This window comes from Simochromis diagramma, unplaced genomic scaffold (assembly GCF_900408965.1).
Source record: "Simochromis diagramma unplaced genomic scaffold, fSimDia1.1 OVJJ01000344.1, whole genome shotgun sequence".
Classification (NCBI taxonomy): Eukaryota; Metazoa; Chordata; class Actinopteri; order Cichliformes; family Cichlidae; genus Simochromis; species Simochromis diagramma.
The window spans coordinates 4,275,820-4,301,851 of NW_024387375.1; the positions used below are offsets into that span (position 1 = coordinate 4,275,820).

At 42.3% G+C, this 26,032-nt stretch overlaps 1 protein-coding gene across 7 annotated transcripts in view; it reads left to right on the forward strand.

The window, feature by feature from the left end:
* Positions 1–26,032, forward strand: part of schip1 (schwannomin interacting protein 1) — a 225,294-nt gene that overhangs the window by 194,547 nt on the left and 4,715 nt on the right. For 4 of the 7 annotated variants that reach the window (XM_040009278.1, XM_040009284.1, XM_040009280.1 and 1 more), the window contains 3 exons: positions 19,626–19,744; positions 21,047–21,164; positions 21,792–21,989. In XM_040009278.1, coding sequence (XP_039865212.1) covers positions 19,626–19,744; positions 21,047–21,164; positions 21,792–21,989 — 435 coding nt within the window. The other 3 variants (XM_040009282.1, XM_040009281.1, XM_040009283.1) reach the window with 3 other exon arrangements.

Below are 26,032 nucleotides of genomic sequence, written 5' to 3' on the forward strand. Positions count from 1 at the left end.
TTGCTATGCAGTGTTTTTACACTGGCACAAAATGTCAGCTCGCTAAAAGCATCTGTGCTCCTCTCTTCCCGCTGAGCCAGAGGGAGGGGGCGAGGGGGGGTAGCAGAGAAGGAGCACTAGGGGGGAATGAGGGGGAAGATGGAGAAAAGTAGCAAAAGAAATCAAATGTAGTTATGCTGAAAGGCCAAAGACAGAAAGGAAGGAGGGGTAGATGGCACAGCAGATAAAAAGAGAGAGGACAAGCTGTTTGTCGGAGAAAGAGAGGAGGTGTCACAGCGTGCTTGAGACTCATGTATTTTCCATGAGCTCTGCAGAGTGTTACGGGACATTATTTCCCACCTACAGCACCACTTCCTGTCCTCTTTGTATCCCACTAGTTACAGAAGAATGAACAGCAGTATTATTCACTCAGTGATCATTTACTTATGATGAAGTATTCACTCCTGCTGTTTTCCTGTACAGATATGCCCACATCGCAAAGCTAAATACACACACACCCCACACAAGTGTTGTTTTGATGTGCAAAATGAGATGAGGAAAAGAAGAATGAGCGAAGAGTCCTCAGTGTACACAACATACTCTCGCAGCAAGTGGCACACACAACAGCAATTCCCTCTGCTCTGTGCAGGCATAAATTACATATGACTGTTAGAGTTTACATTAGAATCAGCAGGCAGCTATTGTATTTTAGCAGAAAGTCACTGCTGGTGGAGATCCAGTGAGTTAGTTTTAGCATCTCATAACGTGGCCAGTGAGTGGGAGGCAAAACTGCAGTCTGCCCGACTCAAGTTAATAATTTTTGTTCTGGGTTTTCTTTGTGGTGTTTTAGGTCACTTACATAATCACAGCTTTTTAAAACTTTGTTTGTTCTGTGTGCTTGTTACTCTCTGTGTAATTGTGTGTGTAATTTGAGAGTGGGGGTCTTCACAGTGTGCAGTCTGGATGGAGTCTGATATTGTTTCTTTTCTTGGTGTGAATAAAGAGATGCTCTCTCCGTCTCCACCTGTGCTGTGACTCAGATTGTAACCTTGACAACCCTGTGAAGGTCAGTGGGGGGGGGTGTCTTCAGACAGACTGCTGCCATGGTGACAGAGGAGGGGAAATGGGGTGGCTGTGGATTCCTCTATCAAAGCTAGGCTCGTGATGTTGGACATCAAAGTTGTTTCACTGCTTTGTAGTGTTGGCTGGATGCATATACTTGTGCAACAGAGAGTGAAATGACTACATCTGTATTGGAAAACACAAGAGCATCTTGAGGCTCCACATACTGGACTGAATCAAGTCATTGACTCATTGCTTGTGGGAAGTTGTTTCATGCTGATGTTCTTTACCTGTGGGGCCTAAACATAGGCTCGCACTCATGGTTTCACTTAAAATGAATATGTTATACAAAAGTGGGTGAGAGAGAAGTTCAAATTCTGACAAGCGTCATGGGAGCATCATCCATCCACCCATGCATCCATCCATCCATCCATCCACCCATCCATCCATCCACCCATCCATCCACCCATCAATCTATCCATCCACCCACCCATCCACCCATCCATCCATCCATCCACCCACCCATCCATCCATCCATCCACCCATCCATGCATCCATCCATCCATCCACCCACCCATCCATCCACCCATGCATCCATCCATCGGTTCAAAACAATTCTTCTAAATTTAAATATATTTTACTGATTTTTATTTTTATTTATTTATTTATTTATTGCTACAGGGCAGAAAGTAACTACCAAAGCAAACCTACAATAGCTGTTCAGTTTTTATAAAGTTCTGATCAAGCTGCAACCTATTCTAGGGCTGAGAAATGAATCTGTGTGCTGAACATTGTACTTTAAAGCTGACTCCAAAAAGCAAGCCAGTCTCCACACAGACTGTTATAATTGCCAGCCTAAGAGCACAAATAAATACGTTTATGCCCAAATGCACACCAAAAACTGCCTGGGTTTCATTACAGCTGCACATTGAGCACATTTCTATATCTTTTTTTCCACTCTTTTGAATTGTATAACAGCTTAAAGTTGTTTGCTTTAATGCACATCTGGAAGTTGTAATATACACTATAATTTGGGATGTCCTGACCCTCTTCATATTTAGCCACTTTGAGCTTGTTTAATGTATGCTTGTAAGCTTAAAAGTGCTTTTATGAGGCCCATTTGGTATTCTATGAGAAAAAAACGGGTTTATCATACAAAGATAATTATATCATCGGTGAGTGTCACAGTATGAGCGCTCTTCCAGCCCTCCCCAGCTGGGCACCGTGCAGAAAGCTAACCCAGAGCCAATGATGCGCAGGCTTGAGCAGCGAGATCAGAGCAGGGAGCTCATCGATCCACATCCAGGTCATTAAACCCAAGAGTGGTCTTATCGGAAAAGCAGCGTCACCCAACAAAGATCAATATCGGATAGAGAGATTTGGCCTGGAGGACGGATGAGATAACAGGGTTAGTGTGTGGCTAGCTACCTTCCCACAAAAGACAAACATGAAACTTGAAACAGATGCATGTTGCAACGGCATGAGAATCTCACATCCTCCAAACCGCTGTTGGAAGTTTTTCCACTTCCTCTGATGGGAATGTTTATAATGGAAGAAAGCAGATACTTACTGTAGAGTCCAAACAGTTCTGTAGCTTCAGTATGCTGGTTTGTGTAGTTTAAAGCTTAAAATGACTATTTTAGAGTGTTTGTGCAGTCATTTTAAAGTAAATAAAAGTGGGGTTACAGTAAAAAAACGAGAAGAACACATCCATCTCACTGGAATTAAAAACAAATAGATGGAGATAGAGAAGGTAGAGATTATCTGAGGAGGTTGACCTCCATGTGGATTATAGACCGGCCATCTGCCACTGTGGGATTATAATCTTACAACGAGGGAGAGAATGACAATGAAGGGAAGCTGAAGATGAACATGTATACTTTCACACAGTGAGGCAAAAGTCACAAAAACGTCTACATAAATTAAGCGAGAGACACACTGCTTCACTTTAAATAAGGAATGTTTGGGGGGGAATAACTAAATAAGTGAATGATTTGTGTCTTTTCAAACATTCAGTGCCAGCTTTTGATACTTCCAGCTTTCGCATACTTTCTGATTACAACACATTTCAGGTTGAGCTTTTATTCGGTGCCACTTTGTGCAACACACATGCAGATTAAGATAAAGGTTAAGGAATGAAAGTCTCTCCACTGCCCTTGTCTTTGGTCCGCTTTCCGTGTCTGGTATGACTTTATATAAAACAGCTGAATGACATCCTGGCCCGGACCCACACCACCCGCACCCTCCCTCATCCCTTTTCCACAATCCCCTCTCCCCACTGGGCATACATTCAGCCCCACAGCTCCTCCCCCTTTTCAGTCCAAAGCAGACAGAGAAAGGCGAGCGGGAGTGTACTCTGCTTTTCACAGCGTCTTTCCCTCCCTCTCTTATTCTCACACCCCTCCTCCAGTCTCTCACTCCCCTCCCTCTTTCAGCTTTGGGGAAGCAGCGATCAGACCCTGCCCTTTTCTGTTAACAAACAGACAGAGCAGAAAACAAGCATAAAGAGACAGAAAAGCAGAGGGTGAAGACTGAACTGACTGACAACGAGAGGCAAGCAGTGGTAGTGACAGATTTTTCTGAGTTTGGATCAAACGCTGAGTGGGATCTCTCCTCTCTTCTCCGTTGGAATACCACTGCAGGGCTGGGAATCTTATCCCAGTCCCGCTCCTGTTCCCCCAGCTCAGGCAGCTCCGCTCTAGGATGCTGTGAAGGATGGTCCACCAGGAAAACTGTTCGTACCAGGTATTTGTCTGACCAAAATGACACAACAAACATTGCTGTGCTTCAGCTGGCAGTCTTACAGGCGCAAATTGATGATGATTCTTTTTATTTTGTTACGTGTAGCGTTTTATAAATCGTAAGTTTTTCCCTTCAGTGAAGCTTTAAATGTCACATTTGAAAATAGGACACTCAGCACACATGTGCAGGACTTGTGTGTCACTACTGAGACTCAGACCTGTGTGGGAGTGTTGCTCTGTCTTTTGCAGTTACGTGATTGTGTTGTGAATCTGATGGCTGTCTGGTTGCTAAGAGAGAACTTGACTCCAGGGAATAATGTCCTAACTCCCATCCACCTCCTCGTCATACAACCCCCATAACATGGAAGCATGAGTTTTGCATGGAACTGAAAGTTTATATTCTCACAACTAGCCGATGTAAAGGATTTTCAAAGCTGTGAGATTCATATAGCGGCGCAACAATATCCGTTGTATGGTGCAGAAAACATTGTGATAAATGGAATTTAAATGATAATGCTTGGAGGGTGTGCTTGTGTGTGGATTCATGTTTATGGCCGTGTGGGTGACCCTGGTGGGACATGTGACGGCAGTGTCCCACTTTATCTAACTAAGAATTGGGAGAAATGAAGCATCTGTGATTAAAGGCAAGCATCACATCACAGCTGTGCATCCGGTTTTCTATAACCAGCTCTTCTCAGGAAGAAAATCCGCAATGCAGTGAAGATGGAGAGTGGAAACAAGCAGAGAGGTAGATGAAAGGCACAAGAAATGAGGGGATATGCCAGGGGAGGCTGCGAGGAAGGAAAAGATGGAGCTTCTTTGATGAGAAGAAACAAGTGTAGAGAGTCCCAGAGAGATGGATGGGCCTTGTGGGTGTACTTAAAGTGTTTCATCAACATGTAATATGGAACTTCAAGATGAAAACTCCATATTCTGTCCTTTAACCGCAACATTTTGCATTTAGCTCAAATTCACTTGCATGAAACCTTCAGCTGAGTTGATCAAGCGTACTCCCAAGCGGGTTATTAACAGTTCCCAAATGCTCAAGTTTCTACAATTATCCACATTTGTGCAGTCTGATCTCTTGGCTGTTTCATGCAAGTGCTCTGTATTCTTAAGATTATCTTATGGAATCAATAAACTGCCCTTAAAAAGATATAATATTTGTATTATTCCCTATGCGTCCTCCACATATCAGTATTTGCGTGTCAGGAGGGTGGATTTGCGCTCGTGTTGGGTTAGGGAGCAGTTGTGTAATGGGATAAGGATTTCCTGCCATGTTTGTGGCAGATAAAGGCTCGATGGAGTGACTGAGAAATGGCAGGAATGAAGGAAAGAGCACAAGATAACCAGAGACGCCAAAGGGATAGTGGAGATGACAGATGAAAGGCAGAGATGAAACAGTAAGAAAATTGACACCTCTGGCTGAGCAAAGTCCAATAAGAAGTGTGCAGACAGCAATGACGAACAGTCTTCCAAGGCAACTATAATAAATAATACACATGAAAAAAATAATCATAATCATCTCCAGTAAAGAGGAAGGGAAAATTAAGGAGATGTTAAAAAAGTTAAAAGCAGAGATGGCTTTAATGTGGCAAAAATACTGGAAAAGAGCGAGATGGAGAAAATAAGAGAAAGAATTCGAGCGGTAAGCGGAAGAAGAGGTTCAAGCTCTTCTGATAACAGCTACTCTCTAGAGGCCTCTCAATTAGACTGGTAGCCTGGCAACCAGCAGGCAGACAGCGCCCCTCACACACACAGAATAACACACACACACACACACACACACACACAGAGGGATGGTAAGTAGCAAAGGGCAATGGCGAGACAGGATTGAAGAGAAGGAAAGAGTGAGGGGTGTGATGTGACATAAAATTGTCAGAGAGTAGATGAAGTGGAAAATAGAGAGAGGTCAGTGTGGCCATGTATGTGCCCATCTCTTTTTTAAGATCAGCATCAGTGTTTTGTCCTGCTTTAAACAAGGTGTGGTCCTCTGTGTTTGGAGGTTAGCAGTTTAAATCCTCTTTTCTTCCCTTTCTATTCCCCACATACCATATCAGGCAAGCTCCCACTTAATGTCTGATACCATTAGCCAATTAGGAGGCAGGCTGACCCTGGGAGAACAAGAAAAGCAGCCATTTAACCCGCAGTCATCTGAAGCCATCAATCGATTAAGGTTCTAGTTAGTTTAAAGTCCAAAGAGAGGAAAACATTGTCTCTTTAATAACCAATCATCTGCTAGATCTCCTTTATCTCTGTACTGCACTTCATTTCATTAAGTGTTTAAGTGAGCCAAAAGCACGCAGACCCTCTGTGTGTTTACTCGAGTCTGAGGTCTCGGTATGCCGCCCTGTTTTCAGATTCTCGTGTAAATCTATAAATCTTGCAGCGCCGTATTGCTGTCAGCAGCAGCAGCAACAACCAGCAGGGTGAAGGGTGATGGGGAGATTTATCAGCTTGGCCACAGTGTGTCATCCTGGGCTGGAGGAATATTGTCAGCTTGCCAAGGCCTGGAGGTGTGGGGGGGGCACTCTCACTGAATGCTGAGTACTCCTACGCGTAGTATTTGTATGTACATATGTATATTTATGTTGGGGCTATATGAGCTCATGCAGTTTTCCAAGCTTGACTGGAAAACGATGGAGAGAGTTCAAGTGTAACTGTATATGAGGTGTGGCCTAATGAATTATAAATGAGAGTACAGTACCGTAGATCGCACTGGTAGATCATTGCAGCCTGACAGAACCAATCGATAAGTTGGTGCAATAAGCAAAAATCTATGGAATTACTGTCAATATTGTTTTCCATAGTACACTAGGCCATAGACCTTAATACATTACGTTTGTATAATGTAAGTGAAAGGCATAAGTTTACACAGAGATAAACATATGTATTTAAACTTATTTCCTTTTCTCTGCTAATACTAACTTGAGCTTTATGTGCTTCTTTTCAAGCTTTTCAAACTTAATGCACAAGCATGTGATGCTGTACAACTTCTTTCCAGTGCTCATGTTGCTTGTTGGGCATGTTTCTGATTTATTTTTTAATCAGTCCTTTAGCAGTACTGGCCCTAAGTCCAGTAAATAAGTAAATAAGGCTTAACTTTTGGACTTTAGATGCATTTTGGTGCAAAGCAGAGGTCTGAGTCATTGTCGGTTTTAAAGCCTTCTTGCTGACAAACATCCCCCATGGGGTAATGTCGTAATTACCCAAGCCAAGATGTGGTCCTGATATATTTATTTGATTCACAAGCGTAGTGTTTCTTTGTAATGTGGAAAAACTGACACTGATAGTTCAAAACCACATTTGTTTTTCCTAAGACGTGTCGAGCTCTTCATCATGTGTTTTGGATTTTCGGATGTGGATGTTTTCAGACCTTTTCTTTGTAGCCCGTGTGGAGGTTTTACTTGTGTGGCCCACTTGAGATCAAATTAGGTTGCATGTGGCCCTTGAAATACCTTTCGATTTATCTGGCTGACCTAAATACACCACTGTTTTGGCAGATTATACTGTAGGTCACACTAAACTCAGGACAGAGCCAACACATAAAAGGGAAATGTTATGAAATTATATTGAAAAAAATACTAAAAACTTTTGTGCATATCGTATTATTAACATAAAACTCATAACTCATATTCCCTTGCCTATATGGACAGGAAGATCGGAAGGGAAAATAAGAGCATTTCTCTCCCTAAAAGACACCCAGACAGTATCATTTTTGGATTAATTGCATTGCATCATGATGTATGTGCCTGGGATTGCATGAGTTTTGAGTTCCTTAACATCACTCTAACAGTATGTTTAATATTGTGCAATTTACCAGAATTGGAGCTCCCTCAAAAGCATGCCTCAGTGTGAGTTTTGCAGACTTCCCGATGGGCTGCCCTGTGTTCCTTTCACAGCCCAATTTGTTTGGAACACAGAGCATCACCATGGAGAAATTCTTACCACGTTGCTATGGTAGCAGACCCCGTTCTTTTCCTCCTCTTTCCAAAATAAGATCAGATGAGAAAATGTGGTGTTAGTTTCAAACGTGTCAGTAAAACTGGTATGATAATGACATACAGATATTAGAAAGATGATAAATAGTGAAGATGTGATTCTACAGCATGTGCACACGCATGCGTTTGTTACTATTATCTTTGTGAGGACATTGGAATATTATGTATTTCCTAAAGCTAAACCTTTATCCTAAAGCCAGGTCTTACCCCTTCAACACACCTTGTGAAGTGTGTCAGAAAATGACGAGCAACCAGACTGTCCTCACTTCCTGCAAGTGTCCTCACCCCTAAGTTCTCAATTCTGTATTGGTCCTCACAAAGATAGATATACAAGTACAGAAACACACATAGCGCCACTGGCCTTGGATCCCAGGCGTACAGGAGGTGCCAGGAACCCTCTCCCACAGTCACCCTCTGTTCACTTGGAACAATAAGCCTTTCTGTGTGTGTATGTGTCTCTCTGTCTTTCATACTCGCTCTCTCAGCTGACCATAAAGTCAAGTCATCACCTATACTAGAAGAACTAATTTGCATGTGTGCAGCCTCGTGTGTGTGTCTCAAATGTAGCTTAAAGTACCCACAGTTCACTTCGCCTTTGAACTGTCAGTAGGGAATGTTTGCACTAGTGAGTGGATGTGCGTTTGTTTGCCTCCTTTGCCTAGGTAGACTAGGTAACCAATTCCTCCCAGCCTCCTATCACACTTGAATCAGCAGTGACTTCACCTTCACGATGAAGTCAGCCTCAGTAATGAAGTCGAGATCCAGCGGGGCAAACTCTGCCCCACCCTCTAACTCCAAACAGGCCGCTCTCGCTGACGGCTACCACTGGCTTTATCAGCCTGCGCATGTATGTGTGTGTTGCATGTATTGTCCCCAGCAGCACCCCAGTGTGGGTGGATTCAGGAGACAGCCAGACAATTCGCTGTACTCTGCCCATAATCCACAGGGATCAACACTGAATCAAATCCACTTCCTATTTTTTCCACTTAACCCTTCTGTGTGTGTGTGTGTGTGTGTGTGTGTGTGTGTGTGTGTGTGTGTGTGTGTGTGTGTGTGTTCAAAAGCCCTTTGATGTTATCATCCAATTGCATTATTCCCCAACTGTCTTCCTCTTTGATATTTTTTCTCGTGTTATTCTCATCTGCGCGCTCTCTCACTCTGAGCAGAGAAACAGATGAATGTGACTCATGTTCATCAGTACCACTTGGCATTCTCTTCCCTCTCGTCTTCTCCTCACAATTGTCGTGTACCCCTTTGTCCTTGGCTGGGTATTTTATTTCTTATCTGATATCCTTGTCTTTCATTTAGATCCCTCACTGTTTAGCGTGATACATCATCTGAAGCCACCTGTAGGCGGTGGTTTAATGCTTCAAAAATTAAAAAAAAACCTCTATTTAACTTTCATGTCTACTCTGTTTGAGATCAGGGTTAGCTTGTCTAATTATACAAGACTTTTAAGGGTACCATAGTTTCAGTTGTTGTTCCTAATACGTAATAATGATTTTAAAATACTGCTGCAAATATATCGTGAATATCTTAAGCTGTTTTCCCACATGAATTACAAAGAATGTTTGAAAGATTAGAGTACATATAATCCAGTACACACAAAACATGAAATACAGTAAACAAAACAAAAAGTTACCTTGAATTGTGAGGAAAAAGGTTCAAATTACAATGTCAGATGGAGCAAATGGTCATTATGATCTTCCCCCCAACCTGCTGAGGGTCCCGGGCAATTGTGCCCTTGAGATGACCCTCATTTCATACAGATTCTGAAGGTAACTAAGGATGGCACTGGATCCTGCATGGTCACTAATGCTGTTTGATACACCCTCTAGCTAGCTAACACCCTCCACCTTCAATCAGGCTGGAAATTTATCCAAGTTATCTTATTTCTCATCTAGTACACTAACTACTGGAAATGATCCTCGTGGCCTGGGAAGGCCTTATAGAGTATACGAGAAGCAGCACACATGTTACAAGGTAACGTGTAAAATACCTTTCACTTCTGGGATATTTCAGATTTCCAACTTTGGAAATACAAAGTTTGATGTATCTTGTTTTCCATTAAATAAAATAAAACAAACCTTTAAAATACAACTGTGTATTGAATGCATTGTGCCTGAAAAATTTAACAGGAAGGAGTAAAAACAATAACATCAGTTGTAATCTGTCAGAGATGTGCTGGCATTTCGTCATTATGAAGTAAAAATATAAGTGAGTACCAGATTTGTCATTCTAAGTTCTTGTCGTACCGGCCATTTTTCTGTGTAACCAGCTGACAGTGTGTGTGTGACTGCGTGTGTTTGTGTGAAGTCATGTTCCCTGCAGTGTGAAGCTGCAGCCATATCTGGATATAATTTTCTGTCTGGGCGGCTATGACAAATATATGAGTCACGGGTCAATAACGTCTCACAAAGATGAGATCATTACACACCGTGGAGAGCTCAGATTGAAATTGTAAGTCACCGATACAAGGCACAAGCAATCTCTGTGTGTATGAGTGAGTGAGTGACTGTGTGTGTGCTTGTGTGCCAGACTAATGGTCTATTGTGCTCTGTCAGGGTTTATTTAGCTGGCCGGGGCTGTTGGGTTTGCTGGCTTTGGAGTCTGGACCAGGCACTATTTTTACCTTAGCAGGAAGGGAGTACACCACCTTCTCTGTTACATATGCTCACTCTTAAACACTCATTCACCTTCAGTGTATAGTCTGATTTGCAAAGTTTTATCATACGCAGAAATCCTAGGTGGGACAGACTGGGAAGAAATATAAAGAGCAAGAGATGACGTCCAGGAGGGCTTTTAGACACAACAAAAACCATCAAAAACACACATGGGCGAGCACAGTCCCCTACACACACATGCTGCGGATATCCCTGTCCCATCGCTGAGGTGTCTCTTTTCAAACTGGTGGTGAGCAGCTGCTGTCCTCATGTCAGGGCATGAAGATGAAACAAACACCCGTCTGAGTTTCTCTCCTCGCTCTCTCTCTCTCTTTCCTGTCCTGAGCTGTGAGAGGCTGCCCTGGCCAGAGGGTGGAAGGTAGGGAGGGTCTAAAGGGGCTTTACCTCTGACAACTATGCTTTTTCAGTCCTGTGGGAGAGGCGGAATGAACCTATAGACCGAGCGTGCAGAGTATTCAGAAAGTGCAGGGAAAGAGAAACAGCGTCACAACATGTTAGGGTAAGACGAGGAGAAGACACCAGTAGAGGAGTAGATAGGGGTCAGTTGACTGGGATTATGATGCATTTTGACTGGACTAAAGCTCAGGAGTCAGTGTGGACTACAACCTACTGACTGGGACGTAGAAGGGAAAAGACAGGAAAACGGAGAAGGAGAGAAGGATGAGGGAGGCACTGGATAAAACGGATGTATGTGGAGGGGTGGATGATGTCATCAGGCAAGCCTCCAGTCTCTACCTCAGTGATGATTATAAAGAGGTAAAAGAATGTATGGAATCAAATTTTGATCATTAATTGCATGATTTGAAAGTGTGTGAAGTCAGCAGGTGGATTATTTTAGGTAATTTCCATCCCCGTGGTTATGTTGGAGGTTTCTTCTACTTCGTGTCTGCCAACTTAAACCACTGAACATACTTTTGCTCTGTTTTGTGACAAAAATAGAAGTTCAAACTTAATGCAAAGTGTAAAAGCGCTACTACAGAGTTCGGAGTTAACTCAGTTCCTAATGCAGGCATCTGTAATTTATTTATAATCAGTATGAAATGTTTTATTTGTTTAATCCAATCCAATGAATACACTAAATTGTGCGTTTCATGATGGCCCATTAACCTCACTGTGAGTAAAAGCCTTCATAAAGTGACTCCACCAAGTCATTCTAGACCTTTAAAGGCACTTATTTGGGAAGTTATTTGGAGGCCTTAATTTAACTTTAATGGTCATGGGGAGAAAAAAAACTACAGAATCTGCTTAAAATCTGATAAAAAATGCTTCAAACGTTTTCCTGATTTAGGCCCAAAATTAAGTTTTTAAAAGCTCATGTGCCCTGAAAGTTAAACCTCCACCTCGATCTTTGGTGGAATTTTCCCACAGATTTCAGTTCAGGGATCCTTTGAGTGCTTTGATGTCTTTATAATATAATAATGTCTCTTACTGCAACTGGCTCAGAAATAGTCCAACGCAACACTGCACTGTGTAAGTATGACATCACTAGTTCAAGGATTTGCTAGAGAGAGAGCTAATGGGCTAATAGTTTTTGTTAGTTCCCAGTCTCCTCGGTGAACTAACTCACCTTCATACTGAGCAGAGATGTGATAGTGAGTTTCAGCTTCTGATTTGATTTTCAGCAAGAAAAGTAATTAAAAAAAAATTCCAAATGGCTGAACTTTCCATTTAATCCACTTTTGCGTGTTGTGCACAGCTGTGAATGCAGCTCAAAGACCGAGGCTGATGTAGTTTGGGCATTGAAGCACTTACATATTTGGGCCACTGTTATGACAAAACAGTATGAGTAACCAGGATTTTATTCTGTAACTCTGCTGCACTTTGCTCTACAAATACTCGGCCCTTCTGCTTGAAAGAATGCTCTAGTGTCACATGGTGGACCCATTGTCCTGTCCAAACCCACTTCATGCTCCTTATCTCTTCTGCCTCCCTTTGTCAGTCTCTCCCCCCCCCCCCCCCCTTCTTTTTTTCCTTTCTCCCACCCAAACCCTCCCCCACCTCTTTTACCCCACATGAACATTCATGTGTAGCCCAGTGCCACTTGTTGAGTTGTTCCCTTCCAATCTGAGTGACAGGAGCAGCCTTGCACTGACCTGCAGCTGAACTATACGGGGGGTCAAAGGTCAGGTCTCTTATCTGTATGGAATGTTCCACTGCCTGGACAGACGGGTCTCAGATAGCATGAGAAGAGAAGACAGTCTTACACACACACAAGCACACACCTCTTTAGAGACATTTAAAGAAATCTGTGCGCTTCCTCTGCTGCTGAGATGAGAATATCACTGCCGTGTAGATGGGAAGGCTCTTCCAGTAGTCAGTCAGTTTAGCCTACAGGGTGTAAAGCTGTCCTCATAAAGCAGGTGCCATCCTCAGAAAGTCATTGTATAACTGTATGCCAAGAAGACCACGAAGATTTGACACTTTGTTCACTTTGATTTATTTAGGGGTTACTTAAACAAAATCTCATGTGATATTTTGCTTTAGATATGCTTCTAAGTAGCTATGCTGTATAATGGATTACCAGCTGCTGGACATGCACTCACTGTTTTCGAACTGTAATTGTACATTACAGTGGTACAGACAGTGCAGACAAGCAAGAAAGCAAAAATAGAAATGAGCATTTTCCCCTCGATGTTACATTTTAAATTTTAAATATAGTCAAGTTGATCCAGTTTTACTCTAAGCCTGCAAGAACATCTGTGTGAAATGTGAAAGTATGTAGCACAGTCATAACAACTGGCTCACACAGAAGACTTTGTGGCCTTGTTTCTGTTTGTAAAGCTGAGGGTTCAGCAGCATCCCACTGTTAGTCCTGGAAAATATATGTGAGTGAAGTCATCCCTGTTTGGATTCACACCATCACACAGAAATTTCATAACGCAGCAACGCACACGCACATCGACACAGCACCTTCGCTGAAAACAAGCACTTAGTCATGCCCAGGTGTGCTCCACTGTCGTGCATTTACTAATAATATACATGAAGACCTGAAGTCTGTGCTCACAAGAACGGCATTTTTGTGCAAGTGCATGTGTGATAACAGTGGGTTCTTGTTCTCAGTCAGGGAGTAAGGTCCGGGTCACTGAAAAGACTCCATTGTGCAGAAAAAGAGAGACCACTTTGTAAGGAATTGTGTGAAAAGAGATGAAGAAACCTTGTAGAGCACTCCTCAGCCAAAGCCAATACCATATGTCTCAAATTCAACAAAAGTGATCCCCATCTGTTCCAAACTTTAATATGCACTTCCCTTGCTCCACCTGTCCACCAAGTCTCCAGACACTCAGCCTTTAGTTTTTTGGGTTAATCTTGATGAAAAAAAAGATAAAGTATGCAGCACTGATCACATTCCTTAGCCTTCGCAAAGGAGTGAAGGGGTTTATAAGTTTTAAAGAAACACTATCTACCACATATTTTAAGTTACACTAAAAGAAGGCTTTCAGAGACTGAAATCAGAGAAAAGTCAAGCACAGCCATACTGATTCATGCACATCCACATTTACATGTAAACACGTCTCAGATCTTAACCACTGAAAAAATTCTGGCCACGAGAGCCAACAATTTTGTGGGAGGCAGAAGGAGGATGCTCTTTGCTGGTGCGGATAATTAAATTCATCTCCCTTCTCTAATATAGATTTTCAGGGAAGATTTGAAGGCTCAAAACAAGCACCCTGTCGTCCACTGCCAGGCCTAAATCACCCTCTAGGCCTGCGGATGAATGGTTGTACTGCAGAGTGGAGAGGAGGAAATGCCTTTGTCAATGAGGGTTTTTTCAGCAGAGGAAATTGCTTGGTGATTTTGAGGAAAAACAGAAATTAGTCCAATTGTGTTGGTCCCAATCTAATTTGGAAAGTGATGGCTCTAGTGTTTAGGCCAGGAACTGATGGAGGTAGTTAGGATGATCTCTCATTCGGTGTCTCTTACTCGTTTCATGCATTAAAATGTTAATGTAATGGATCCAGCAATTTTCCATGTCATCATCAAGTGGAAATGCTCATTTGCGCTTTGTGGATTTTTAGTTTTTCTTCTTTCTTTGGGAGGATATTTAGCAGAAAAATTACAGAGTAAAGCGCACGGAAGAATGTTTGAATAGCAAACCTAATGGAAAGGGTTTGTGTGCCTGGAGCCTGTGACTTGCAAGGTTTGCTTGTCATTCAAAAGTCACACCTGTAAGAGGTGGAAGTGAATATGGAACCTGTGACAGGATGTGATGGCTTCCTGCGTTTGAAAAGTATGTAATTAAACTGATTTTCTGTCAAGGAAGAAACTGAAACTAATATGAAATATTAACATTTAAAGAGAAAAAAACATGCACATTTTTTTCTGCCCATTTCACACTTCCTCTTGTTAGTTGCATATTCAACACCTTTCTAAAAGGTTTATGGATCTCTCATGATGACTGTTTTACCACCTGCACGCACACACAAGCGCACAACGCAAACAAGCAGTATAACAGATGACGCCTATTCAATGACAGGAAGTTGTTTTGTCAGGCAGGTGTCAGGTGCAGAGCTTTGCAGAGCCACATCTGCGTGATGTAGTCGTCTACTGTCACCAGGGGGCGATGTCAACAATATAACAGCCAGTAATGTGGGCAAACAAATGTGAAACCAATATGTAGTGCGTTATGGTGCTCGCCGAAGAAATGAGAATAAGTCAGGGTAAGTTCACCAGATAAGAACTTATCAGTCACAAGTCGTTAGCCAGTGACCACGCAGTGTCAGATCCACACCTCACATTATCACCACCAGCAACACGCATGTGCGTCTCCATAGCCTCTGGTTGGTTGGATTGTAATAATCCTTTCCTCTGTGTAGCCAAAGAGCTATGCTTACGGACACAAACACAACAACATTAATCCGGCTTTAATCCAACTGCAGATCAGTGTTACAGTTTGACTCCCAGAGATTTTCCCACTTCTTTATGGAACGTAATGTTGTTTTGTGTGTCTTCATATCAGTTTTGACAGTGCATCACGACTATACCTGCCAGGGGCTTAATTTCCAGGGGGGTTAGGGGGGTTATGACCCCCCCAATAATCAGACCCAGCCAATATAACCCCCCTAATAAAATTAAGAATTATCTTGCATTAATAGGCTGTTAAATTTTCTTTACTCATTTCAGAATTTATACAGATTTACTTATTTGTTTAGACAGAGATCTTGACCCCACCCCACCCAATGTTCAGCTCAAAGTTACGCCCATGATACCTGCACTGTTTTCTTAAACCCGTTGGTCTGCTTCTTTCCTCCTTGTTTTATACCATATACAGTGGGGCAAAAAAGTATTTAGTCAGCCACCGATTGTGCAAGTTCCCCCACCTAAAATGATGACAGAGGTCAGTAATTTGCACCAGAGGTACACTTCAACTGTGAGAGACAGAATGTGAAAAAAAAATCCATGAATCCACATGGTAGGATTTGTAAAGAATTTATTCGTAAATCAGGGTGGAAAATAAGTATTTGGTCAATAACAAAAATACAACTCAATACTTTGTAACATAACCTTTGTTGGCAATAACAGAGGTCAAACGTTTACTATAGGTCTTTACCAGGTTTGCACACACAGTAGCTGGTATTTTGGCCCATTCCTCCATGCAGATCTTCTCGAGAGCAGTGATGTTTTGGGGCTGTCGCCGAGCAACACGGACTTTCAACTCCCGCCACAGATTTTCTATGGGGTTGAGGTCTGGAGACTGGCTAGGCCACTCCAGGACTTTCAAATGCTTCTTACAGAGCCACTCCTTTGTTGCCCGGGCGGTGTGTTTTGGATCATTGCCATGTTGGAAGACCCAGCCTCGTTTCATCTTCAAAGTTCTCACTGATGGAAGGAGGTTTTGGCTCAAAATCTCACGATACATGGCCCCATTCATTCTGTCCTTAACACGGATCAGTCGTCCTGTCCCCTTGGCAGAAAAACAGCCCCATAGCATGATGTTTCCACCCCCATGCTTCACAGTAGGTATGGTGTTCTTGGGATGCAACTCAGTATTCTTCTTCCTCCAAACACGACGAGTTGAGTTTATACCAAAAAGTTCTACTTTGGTTTCATCTGACCACATGACATTCTCCCAATCCTCTGCTGTATCATCCATGTGCTCTCTGGCAAACTTCAGACGGGCCTGGACATGCACTGGCTTCAGCAGCGGAACACGTCTGGCACTGCGGGATTTGATTCCCTGCCGTTGTAGTGTGTTACTGATGGTGACCTTTGTTACTTTGGTCCCAGCTCTCTGCAGGTCATTCACCAGGTCCCCCCGTGTGGTTCTGGGATCTTTGCTCACCGTTCTCATGATCATTTTGACCCCACGGGATGAGATCTTGCGTGGAGCCCCAGATCGAGGGAGATTATCAGTGGTCTTGTATGTCTTCCATTTTCTGATGATTGCTCCCACAGTTGATTTTTTTCACACCAAGCTGCTTGCCTATTGTAGATTCACTCTTCCCAGTCTGGTGCAGGTCTACAATACTTTTCCTGGTGTCCTTCGAAAGCTCTTTGGTCTTGGCCATGGCGGAGTTTGGAGTCTGACTGTTTGAGGCTGTGGACAGGTGTCTTTTATACAGATGATGAGTTCAAACAGGTGCCATTCATACAGGTAACGAGTGGGGGACAGAAAAGCTTCTTACAGAAGACGTTACAGGTCTGTGAGAGCCAGAGATTTTCCTTGTTTGAGGTGACCAAATACTTATTTTCCACCCTAATTTACGAATAAATTCTTTACAAATCCTACCATGTGGATTCATGGATTTTTTTTTCACATTCTGTCTCTCACAGTTGAAGTGTACCTCTGGTGCAAATTACTGACCTCTGTCATCATTTTAAGTGGGGGAACTTGCACAATCGGTGGCTGACTAAATACTTTTTTGCCCCACTGTAATTACCAAGTGGATATCTTTGTGTTCTGCAGTGTTAGTCAGACAGACAACACGAATGTGAAGATGTAACCTTGAATGAATTGAAGGATTTCTTGGCTGACTGAGAAAATATTCACTGTTTGCATTATATAAAGGAGTCAAACCAGCTTAAGAGTATAACAGTAAAACTCATAAGCAGTGCTGTTAATTATTGCTCTTGAATATCATCAGTAACCAGCGTGTCCTTGGGCATCCCTGTTGCACATTATTGCAGCATATGCTTTGTCTTCTGCATCACTAATGTATTTAAAAAAACTCTGAACTCTGATGACTGGACATTAAATGTAAATCTGTGCTGCTGAGCTGAATAGTAAAACATTACTAAAAACTGGATAAACACAAAGCTGTTAAATAGATCTGCATCTTTATTTCCACCTACAGTCTGCTAACAGACGCCCCATAAGGTCTTCAGCATGTCTTTACCTGTTGTTAAGGTGACATTAATAACATCCAAAATATCCCCTGAGCCTTCGTGAAGAATTCCTTCCCACCCATCCCTCATTTTAGTCTTTTCTTAGCTCTCACCACATGAGCGGAGAATGCAGTTACCGATGCTCAGTGTGCCTGCTGCTTTTGATTCTTACCTTTGCTTGGAGCTACTGTTCAGTGGAGTAACATGAGTGACAGCTTTGTTGCAGTCAGTGTGAGTGATGTGTAGTATACGTGTTTGACCTGCACTGTGCCACACAGGCTGCTGTTGCACCTTTGAAGCGGTGAATTGAAACTTTCAAGTGTGTTCTCCAGGGAGTGTCTCAAACAGAGCAGTGCCAGGTCCGCTCCTCAACATGCCAGTGCGTGTTTATGTGTGTGTGTGCTCACTGCACAAGGAGTGTCTTGCGGCCTCTTGTGTGGAGTGGGATTATGTTAATATGTTAATTTGTCCTCAGTGAAGGCACTCTCACCAACGCCTGCACGCAATTGTCAAGAGAGATAGGCAGTGAGAGAGGAAAGGTGGGAGAGAAGGAGTTGAGAAAATGAGTGGGAGAGAGGTGAAGGTGTGATGTGCGATTTGGAGTAGCGTAACGAACAGTGAACGCAGAGAGATCGTTTGATGGAAGGGTTAGGACGGGTCTGAGGATGAAGATGAAGAAGAAAGCATGTAAATGGAAACAACAAGACAGATGAGCAAGGTGAAAATTTTTAAGATGGTTTGCATGAAAATAGGAAGAAGATAAAGTAATGGACAAACTCACAAAGACAGGAATAGTGACTATCAGTCAGGCAAACACCACAGGTATCTCTTTCCTGCTTAGCACATTCTCACCTCAATCTTACGCTCTCCTTTTTGCCAATTTGCCTTTTCTAAGACAGAAATACAGGCCAGAAATATGGGAAAGAGAGAGACTACAGACAGAGCAGGAATGTAGCAGTTACATGATATATATCTTAGCACAGTACCCTGGTTCCCATAAGACGTTAATATGTCATCATTATGGATAGCTTTGCTGTGCACAAACCAAATAGTTGATTTAACCTCAAATCATGTAAAGCTTTGTTTTGTAAACCTTTCCCTCCCTTCAGGTCCCCAGACTCCCATTTGAGAGAAGGACGTTTAAGCACTGCAGTGTTTGGGGCAACTGTGTATCAAACAACCTGCAAAAAATTCTGCAGAGCTTGTCCTTCAAAAATGTGACGCCACAGTTTAAGTGGGTCACTAGTAGCGTGCATCTCTGCCTGCTATGTTCACCTGTTATCAACAGAGGCGAGATGGGTAGCTGGTGCGATTTTGTATGAGCACCACCCGTGCTGAAGCTGTCCTGAGCTACGGGAAGAGGCAAGACAAGAGAAACTCTGAAACTGTGTTGTTTGGAATTTCTTGCACCTTTAATTATGCATGAAATGTGCATTAGAGTAATTTCTCAGGGGTTTATCCTATATAAACTCTTGCACGTTGTCTGAGATATCAAGTGTTGTTCTCTGAATCAACAGTACCACCTCCTGGTGAATCCTGGTACTGTCAACTTCTGAAGATCTAATATTTCAAAAACAGGTTGTTGTTTTTTAGTAAATCAGCCTACACCATGCTTTGTATCAAAGTTGGCTAAGACAGATGCTGCTATAGATATGCTTGCATCTTTGGTTTGTACAGTCAGAAAGTGATCAGGGTGGCACTGCTTTCTATCTGTGCATGTCCTGCGGGATGAAGCTTACTAAAGGGGAAGACACTTGGCCTAATTTCGAAACTGCAATATCAGTCATCAAAAAGATCACAAAAAGTAACCAAATCCTGTTATTTTACTGTTGCAGGCCCAGAAGAATGAGCGGGAGTCTATCAGGCAGAAGTTGGCCCTGGGCAGTTTCTTCGATGATGGGCCGGGCATCTACACCAGCTGTAGCAAGAGTGGCAAACCCAGTTTGTCCTCAAGGTAACACAGCTGACATCTCTCGTATAAGCATGTGACTAACACTTGGAAAGTGTTTGATTGTGTGTGTGCGGTTTGTTGTTCGTTTGTTTGTTGTTTTATTTTGAAGTGTGTGTGTGGAGGGGAGGGTGTTATGCGGTCACATAATTCTCTAAATGTGAAAGTGCGCTGAATTAAAATGTATATCTATCAAGTTCTCTTTACTGTCATTGTCATATAGTCAGACCTTGTGGTTTTTCACTTCCCAAGAAAATACCAACGTGTGTATGCACAGAAACACACACACATACACACACAACCTCCTACTTGTACCTTACTGGAACTGCAGTGCTCATCGTATCCCCGTGATTCGAATCAAGTGGATTTCTCATTATTTGTGGTTAATCGTCAAAGGGCAGTATTGTGCAAAATAAGATGCACTCATCAGTTTGACATTAACATGATGTTCTCGAGAAAACCCTGAAATGAGGAGCTTAGTACATTTATGAATTTTTCATATTGGAGTACCAAAAGACTGTTTACATCTTATGACACACGTCTCGGGCATTTCCATCTCTTTCTATTCAGTGCTAATTGTCAGCTGATATATTAACCAATGCTAATATGTCTGAGCCAGATTTATATTGCCAAGCACTATATATATATACATATATCAGCCAGGCCCTACACTGTTTATTGCTGAACTTCAGTGTATCGTCTCCTGGTTGTCAAAAAGTCACTTTAGTGGTCTGTGCAATTCAGAGAGTGTTTTGATTCTCCTTCTCTCACTCAAAAAACCAACCAGCCACTCAGGTCCTATTTTTATTGGGACTGATTGGATCTATGCTATGTAATCAATCACCTCTGTTTGTAATTACTCTATTGAATTAAGCATCCACAGTGGGATGGAGCTACACCTTGCGACATTCTGTTCTTCCATGGCACAAATACACCCCCTCTGGTCCAGGCAGATTGCAGCAGACCTATCTGAGGCCACCTGGATCGATGCAAAGGGGAGATGATTAAAAACAAGAGCTCTCTTTAATTTTATCTTCAGCTGGCACTTTTCTCTGCTCATGAAGGGCACTTGTTTCTATTGGGATCTTCTTTCCTATTCCTGTATTTCTGTGTTTTAGCACATCAAAGTTTGTGTTTGCTCTCCTACACTCGCAGCACTCTCTGTAAGAGCAGCTGTGCATCAGTGTTCATTTTGGTGTTGCTCCAAGTCTGCGTCAGTCACTGCAGAATCAACTAACAAGTGAACCAACTTAACGCCCGCTTTGTGCTAATATTGTTTTTCTCTGTGTTTTCACGCCTCTCTTTCAGGCTGCAGAGTGGGATGAACCTACAAATCTGTTTTGTCAACGATAGTGGCAGCGATAAGGACAGCGATGTAGACGACAGCAAGACGGAGACTAGCCTGGACACACCTCTGTCCCCTATGGTATGCACCGATTCCCACACGTCCACCGCTGAAGCCCGTGCCAAAATTCAAAAATGGAGAAGAAAAAAAAAGGACTTAAATCCTGATATCACTATGCGATGTTTATTAATGATGATGTGAAAGTAGCAAAGTGTAAAGATTTGATTGTATCAACGGAAAATCAAGAAATAATAAGAATGAAAGCAGATTAGTGGGAGGGATAGTGTGTTCAATATGAATCAGAGAGATAACTGGCAGTTTAGCACCTTTATGAATTTCTGTGCTCGTGTTTTCTGCGCTGTTCACCAGTTCACAGTTCCAAGGAAAAGCAATTTGGTAGGTGCTCGCTGAGGCCACGGATGACTGGCTGCAATAACCTGTTATCACACTGAGACATACTTAACAAAATGAGAGGGAGAAAGATCAAATTTGAGCCTTGTGTCGCACCCATGTGCATAATGACACTCTCATCAGTGTTAAAATCTGCATACCAAAATGCCAAGAAGTCATGAGCGTTAACTCCTTATTACTTCCTCTTTCTTGTGTGATCCATACGTTATTTTCCCTCTAACTTCCAATTGTGTCTCCTCTCTCCTTCAATTATCCAATTCCCATTTTACCTACTCCCTACCTTCCTCCTCCCTGCAGTCCAAACAGAGTTCTTCCTACTCGGACAGGGACACCACAGAGGACGACTCGGAGTCTCTGGAGGACATGGACTTCTTGAGTCGACAGAAGAAGCTGCAGGCAGAGGCTAAACTGGCCCTGGCTATGGCCAAGCCCATGGCCAAGATGCAGGTGGAGGTTGAAAAACAGAACCGCAAAAAGTCACCAGTGGCTGACCTGGTCAGTTCCAGAAATCTGAGGCTGTCTGTTTAGCTGTTTATTCATTTATTTCCTTTTTTTGTGTGTTACTCATACAATCTTTGACCTTTCACAAGTCATTTTAAACGGACTGGCATGACGGAGTGGTGATTAAGCGCTACACAATTATTATTAGACTTAAACTTTCTTGATTAAAATTAATTAGTTTTTTAAAAATCAGGGTGATGATGTTGTCAGTGTAATTTACATTTTCTCTTCTGGGGTCCAAAGTGGCCAAAACATCATAAATATTATTATTACAGGACTAAAAAGACCACTTGTAACAGTGTATGGATCTAACAGCTGACTTCTGACTCATGTAAACTGTAAGATAGACTGTTTAAGACACTATACATGCTGGAGTGACCCTTTTTAACTAAAGTAGCAGCTGAAAGAAGCTCGTGAAGCTCATGTGAACAACCTTAGTTACTTAGAAGCTTTTCTACTTTTGCTCAGAGAAGGTTTAGAGTATGTCTAGGCCATAAATAATTTTATTTATCCAAGAGTGAAAGCCTGGAGAAAGTGAAAAATGAGCAGTTTAGGTGATGTCCCTGAGGACTGACACTTTTACTGTTTGCTAATAATCAGGGGAAGACGCGTCTTGTAGCCTTCTACATGCTCTCTCTCAGTGGCACTTTTCTGACACGGCTTACGCTGGGATGTAATGGAAACAAATACCAGTCAAAGCCCACCCACCCCTCCTCTGTTTCCTCTCCTCTTCTTAAAGAGAGGAAGGTGACGACAGCCCTGCTCATCATTATTTCATTCATTTATGTCTGCCCCGCTGCCTCCTCCGGAGCACACACGCCAAGGGACACTCACACATCCACGGTGTCACAGATGCACACTTTGTTTCCACGCGCACTTGAAGTCAGAACTTTTTTACTTATTCAGAAACGAGAAGGGCAACTCGCCCGGCTCCATCTATAATTCATATGCCAGAAAGCATCGACTTTGGTGTTCAGGGATGTAGCAGTGCTCAGCAGTCAGAAGACATCACCGTCACACGCGGACACGACCCGCAGTGAATTTTAAAATGTTTTAAGGCTACAGCTGCCCGCCTTCTCCGCAACACCAGAGATCTGTTAAACTGCGTTCATTACAAATGTAAAGTGGTGAACGGTGATTCCCAGCTAAGAGCGCTTTTACCACAAGTGGTTCATCTGCAGGCCTCAACTAATTTGAAAAGTATAAAATTATAATTTGTTTTAAAAAAGACGTCCTTTAAGATATCATTACAAATTAGTGTAATGCTTATCTTAGTGAGCTGAGACAGAGGAAGTCAGAATGAACTACACCCTGTTTAAATTCTAAGGTTTTACATATTAAAAATAATCTGGTCCTTAGCAGTTCTTAAATTTAGGTAAATACCTCAGGTGAACAAACCATGACATGTTACACTGTGTCATTATGTATTTAATATAAAACTGAGCCAACATGCCAAAGCAGTGTGTGTGAAAACGTAAGAACACCCTTAATGCTTCCATAGGAATTAAAAGTGTAAGCAGCAGCAAGGTGCATGTGATTAACGTCATCAGCACGTGTGAACAAATCTGTGAAGTTTCAGGTGTAGGTTAGAGAAATGCCAAGGAGGAAAGACATAAGGAATGACCATGCATCATTCTAAGAAAGATTATTCACAAGTGGAAAATACTGAAGGCAGTAGTCAGTCGTCTCAAGAGTGGATGTCCCAGGAAATTCACCCCAAGGTCAGACTGTGCAATGCTGAGAAACTGTAAAACCCCCAAAGCCACAGCTCAAACTCAGTCAGTTAGCATAATAAATGTTAAAGTTCATCACAACAAAATCAGGAAAAACACTGAACAAGTACGGCTTATTTGGAAGGGTTTTGGGCAGCAAGGCTCTTCTGTCTTAAAAAAAAAAAAAGGGAAATGCACTTTTTCAGTTCAGTTTCATTTATATAGCTCCAAATCACAACAGCAGTCGCCTCAAGGCGTTTTATTTTGTAAGGTAAAGACTCTGCAATTATACAGAAAAAGCCCCATCAATCATAAACAAACAAACAAAAAAAACCAGGACAGCATGGATTATGTTTGCAAAATTACAACTGAACGAACCACAAGACATGTGGAACAGTGTCCCTTGGACAGATATTTGGCCACAGCACTACATTTGGGAAAGTCCAAACACTGCAAATCAACACAATCAGCACAAACACCTCATACTGTGATGATTTGGATTTGTTTTGCACCCCCACGACTCGAGCAACTTGCAGCCATTAAGTCGACCGTGAACTCCTGTGTTTCCCAAAGTATTGTAGATCTAAATAGATCATTTCTCCCACAGCTAAAGCTTGGCATAAAGCAGGTGTACAACAGAAAGGCTGAAAAAGAAATGACTCAAGGTATTAAATTAAAGTAGCACTAAAACTCTAAGGATAAACAGGTGAAATAGTTAATTGCTAAATCATTATCCTTCTTTAGCTCTGTGTGGATAAACTAAAGATAAACAGGTGAAATATTAGTTAAAGCTAATAAAGCTAAAGCTACATTACTAACAAACAGTTAAAATATATACGAAGAGTTTTAATATATACCTACAGGTAACAGGTTGAATAAAAAATTAAAGATAATCCATAAAGATTTCAAATATGAGCTAAAGCTACTGCGTTTATAGCTAATACCAGATGCTAATACTTCATTACCAACTGAAAATACTACTGGATAAACAACAGAAATGATACGCTAAAAGTAAGTGATGAAGTTTCTGATGAAGTGGCCAGACCTGCCGCTGGGCAAGAGAAAAGAACGGAAGCTGTGGCCTGTGCAGTGAGATTACACCGAAACGTCTGTCTGCTGGTTAGAGAGTCGTCCTAAAATTTCAAGCAGAATCACTGAGAGAAAGTGAGAAAATGAGTAAGAGGGAAATGGGGGCAATAATTTGTTCCCACTGTAAAGCCTCTAGTTTCTTTCTTGACTTCATTCACAAAGCTTTACAGCTCCTCAATATGACACCGAGTCATCACTGGAAATTATCTTTCTGGTTTTGAATATTCAGATGACAATTAGCAGTACGGTCAGTCTACCACAGAAACTCAGAAGTTGAGTCAGGACTAATACCAGTCTCAAGCTTTTCCCATGGCCCACGCATGCTGACATCACATTTCTCCTTATGTCACTCTCAAGTGACCTTCTTGTACATAGCCAATTTCCCGAAACTGAAACTGACGCATGACAGCCTCATATATACTTGCTCTGGTAGTAATGTGAAAGTGAAATGAGACTACCAAGAAGAGCGAGCCCACGCACCCCTTACGAAAAGAGAGCATGAGTGCTTTCTCTTCGCGTTTATCTCCACTGAGGCTGGAGGTGAAAGTGGGCCACGACCGAGGAAACGGGCGCTGGATGCAAAGATAAAGAATGCAGACTGGTTGAGACAGATTGTTAAGAGAGGCAGAGACAGAGAGGAAATGATCCGCCCAGGTGAGCCTCACTAAGCACACGTGATGCTTTAGTGCTTTATTGCATCTGAAGGAACCGGTGCTAGTGCAAGGAGATTCTGATATACACAAAACCAGCAGAAAAAAGCCTAAAAAAGTTTAAAACATATATATACATGCACTAAAATGCTACACAGATTCTAGCATGTTAAAAGTAATAGTGAAGGGAGAGTTTAAATATCTAATTTCTCATCTCTTTCTCGTCACTCGTCTTTGATTACGTGTTCGATGTTTGCACTACAGGTGCAACCGACTGTGATTTCTTGCTAACCTGCAGCATCAAAAGGTTCCAAGAAAAGAGAGGTGATATAAATGTAAATTAGACATGAGATGACTCTGTGAAATAAAAATAATTCAGTGGTCTCACTGTTGGCCCCTGCTGGAGAGACAGCAACCCACAGAGACACCGAGTTCATGTGCTGTGGACTTGTATAAGGTGCTGTCAACATGTTTGTGAACAAACAGTAGCGCCTACTTGAAATCCCCCACCTTTACTGCCGCTCAAAGGAAAAACAAAGGAAAAGGAAATATATCCTTTTGTTTCACCAGGGAAGCAGGAGCCTGG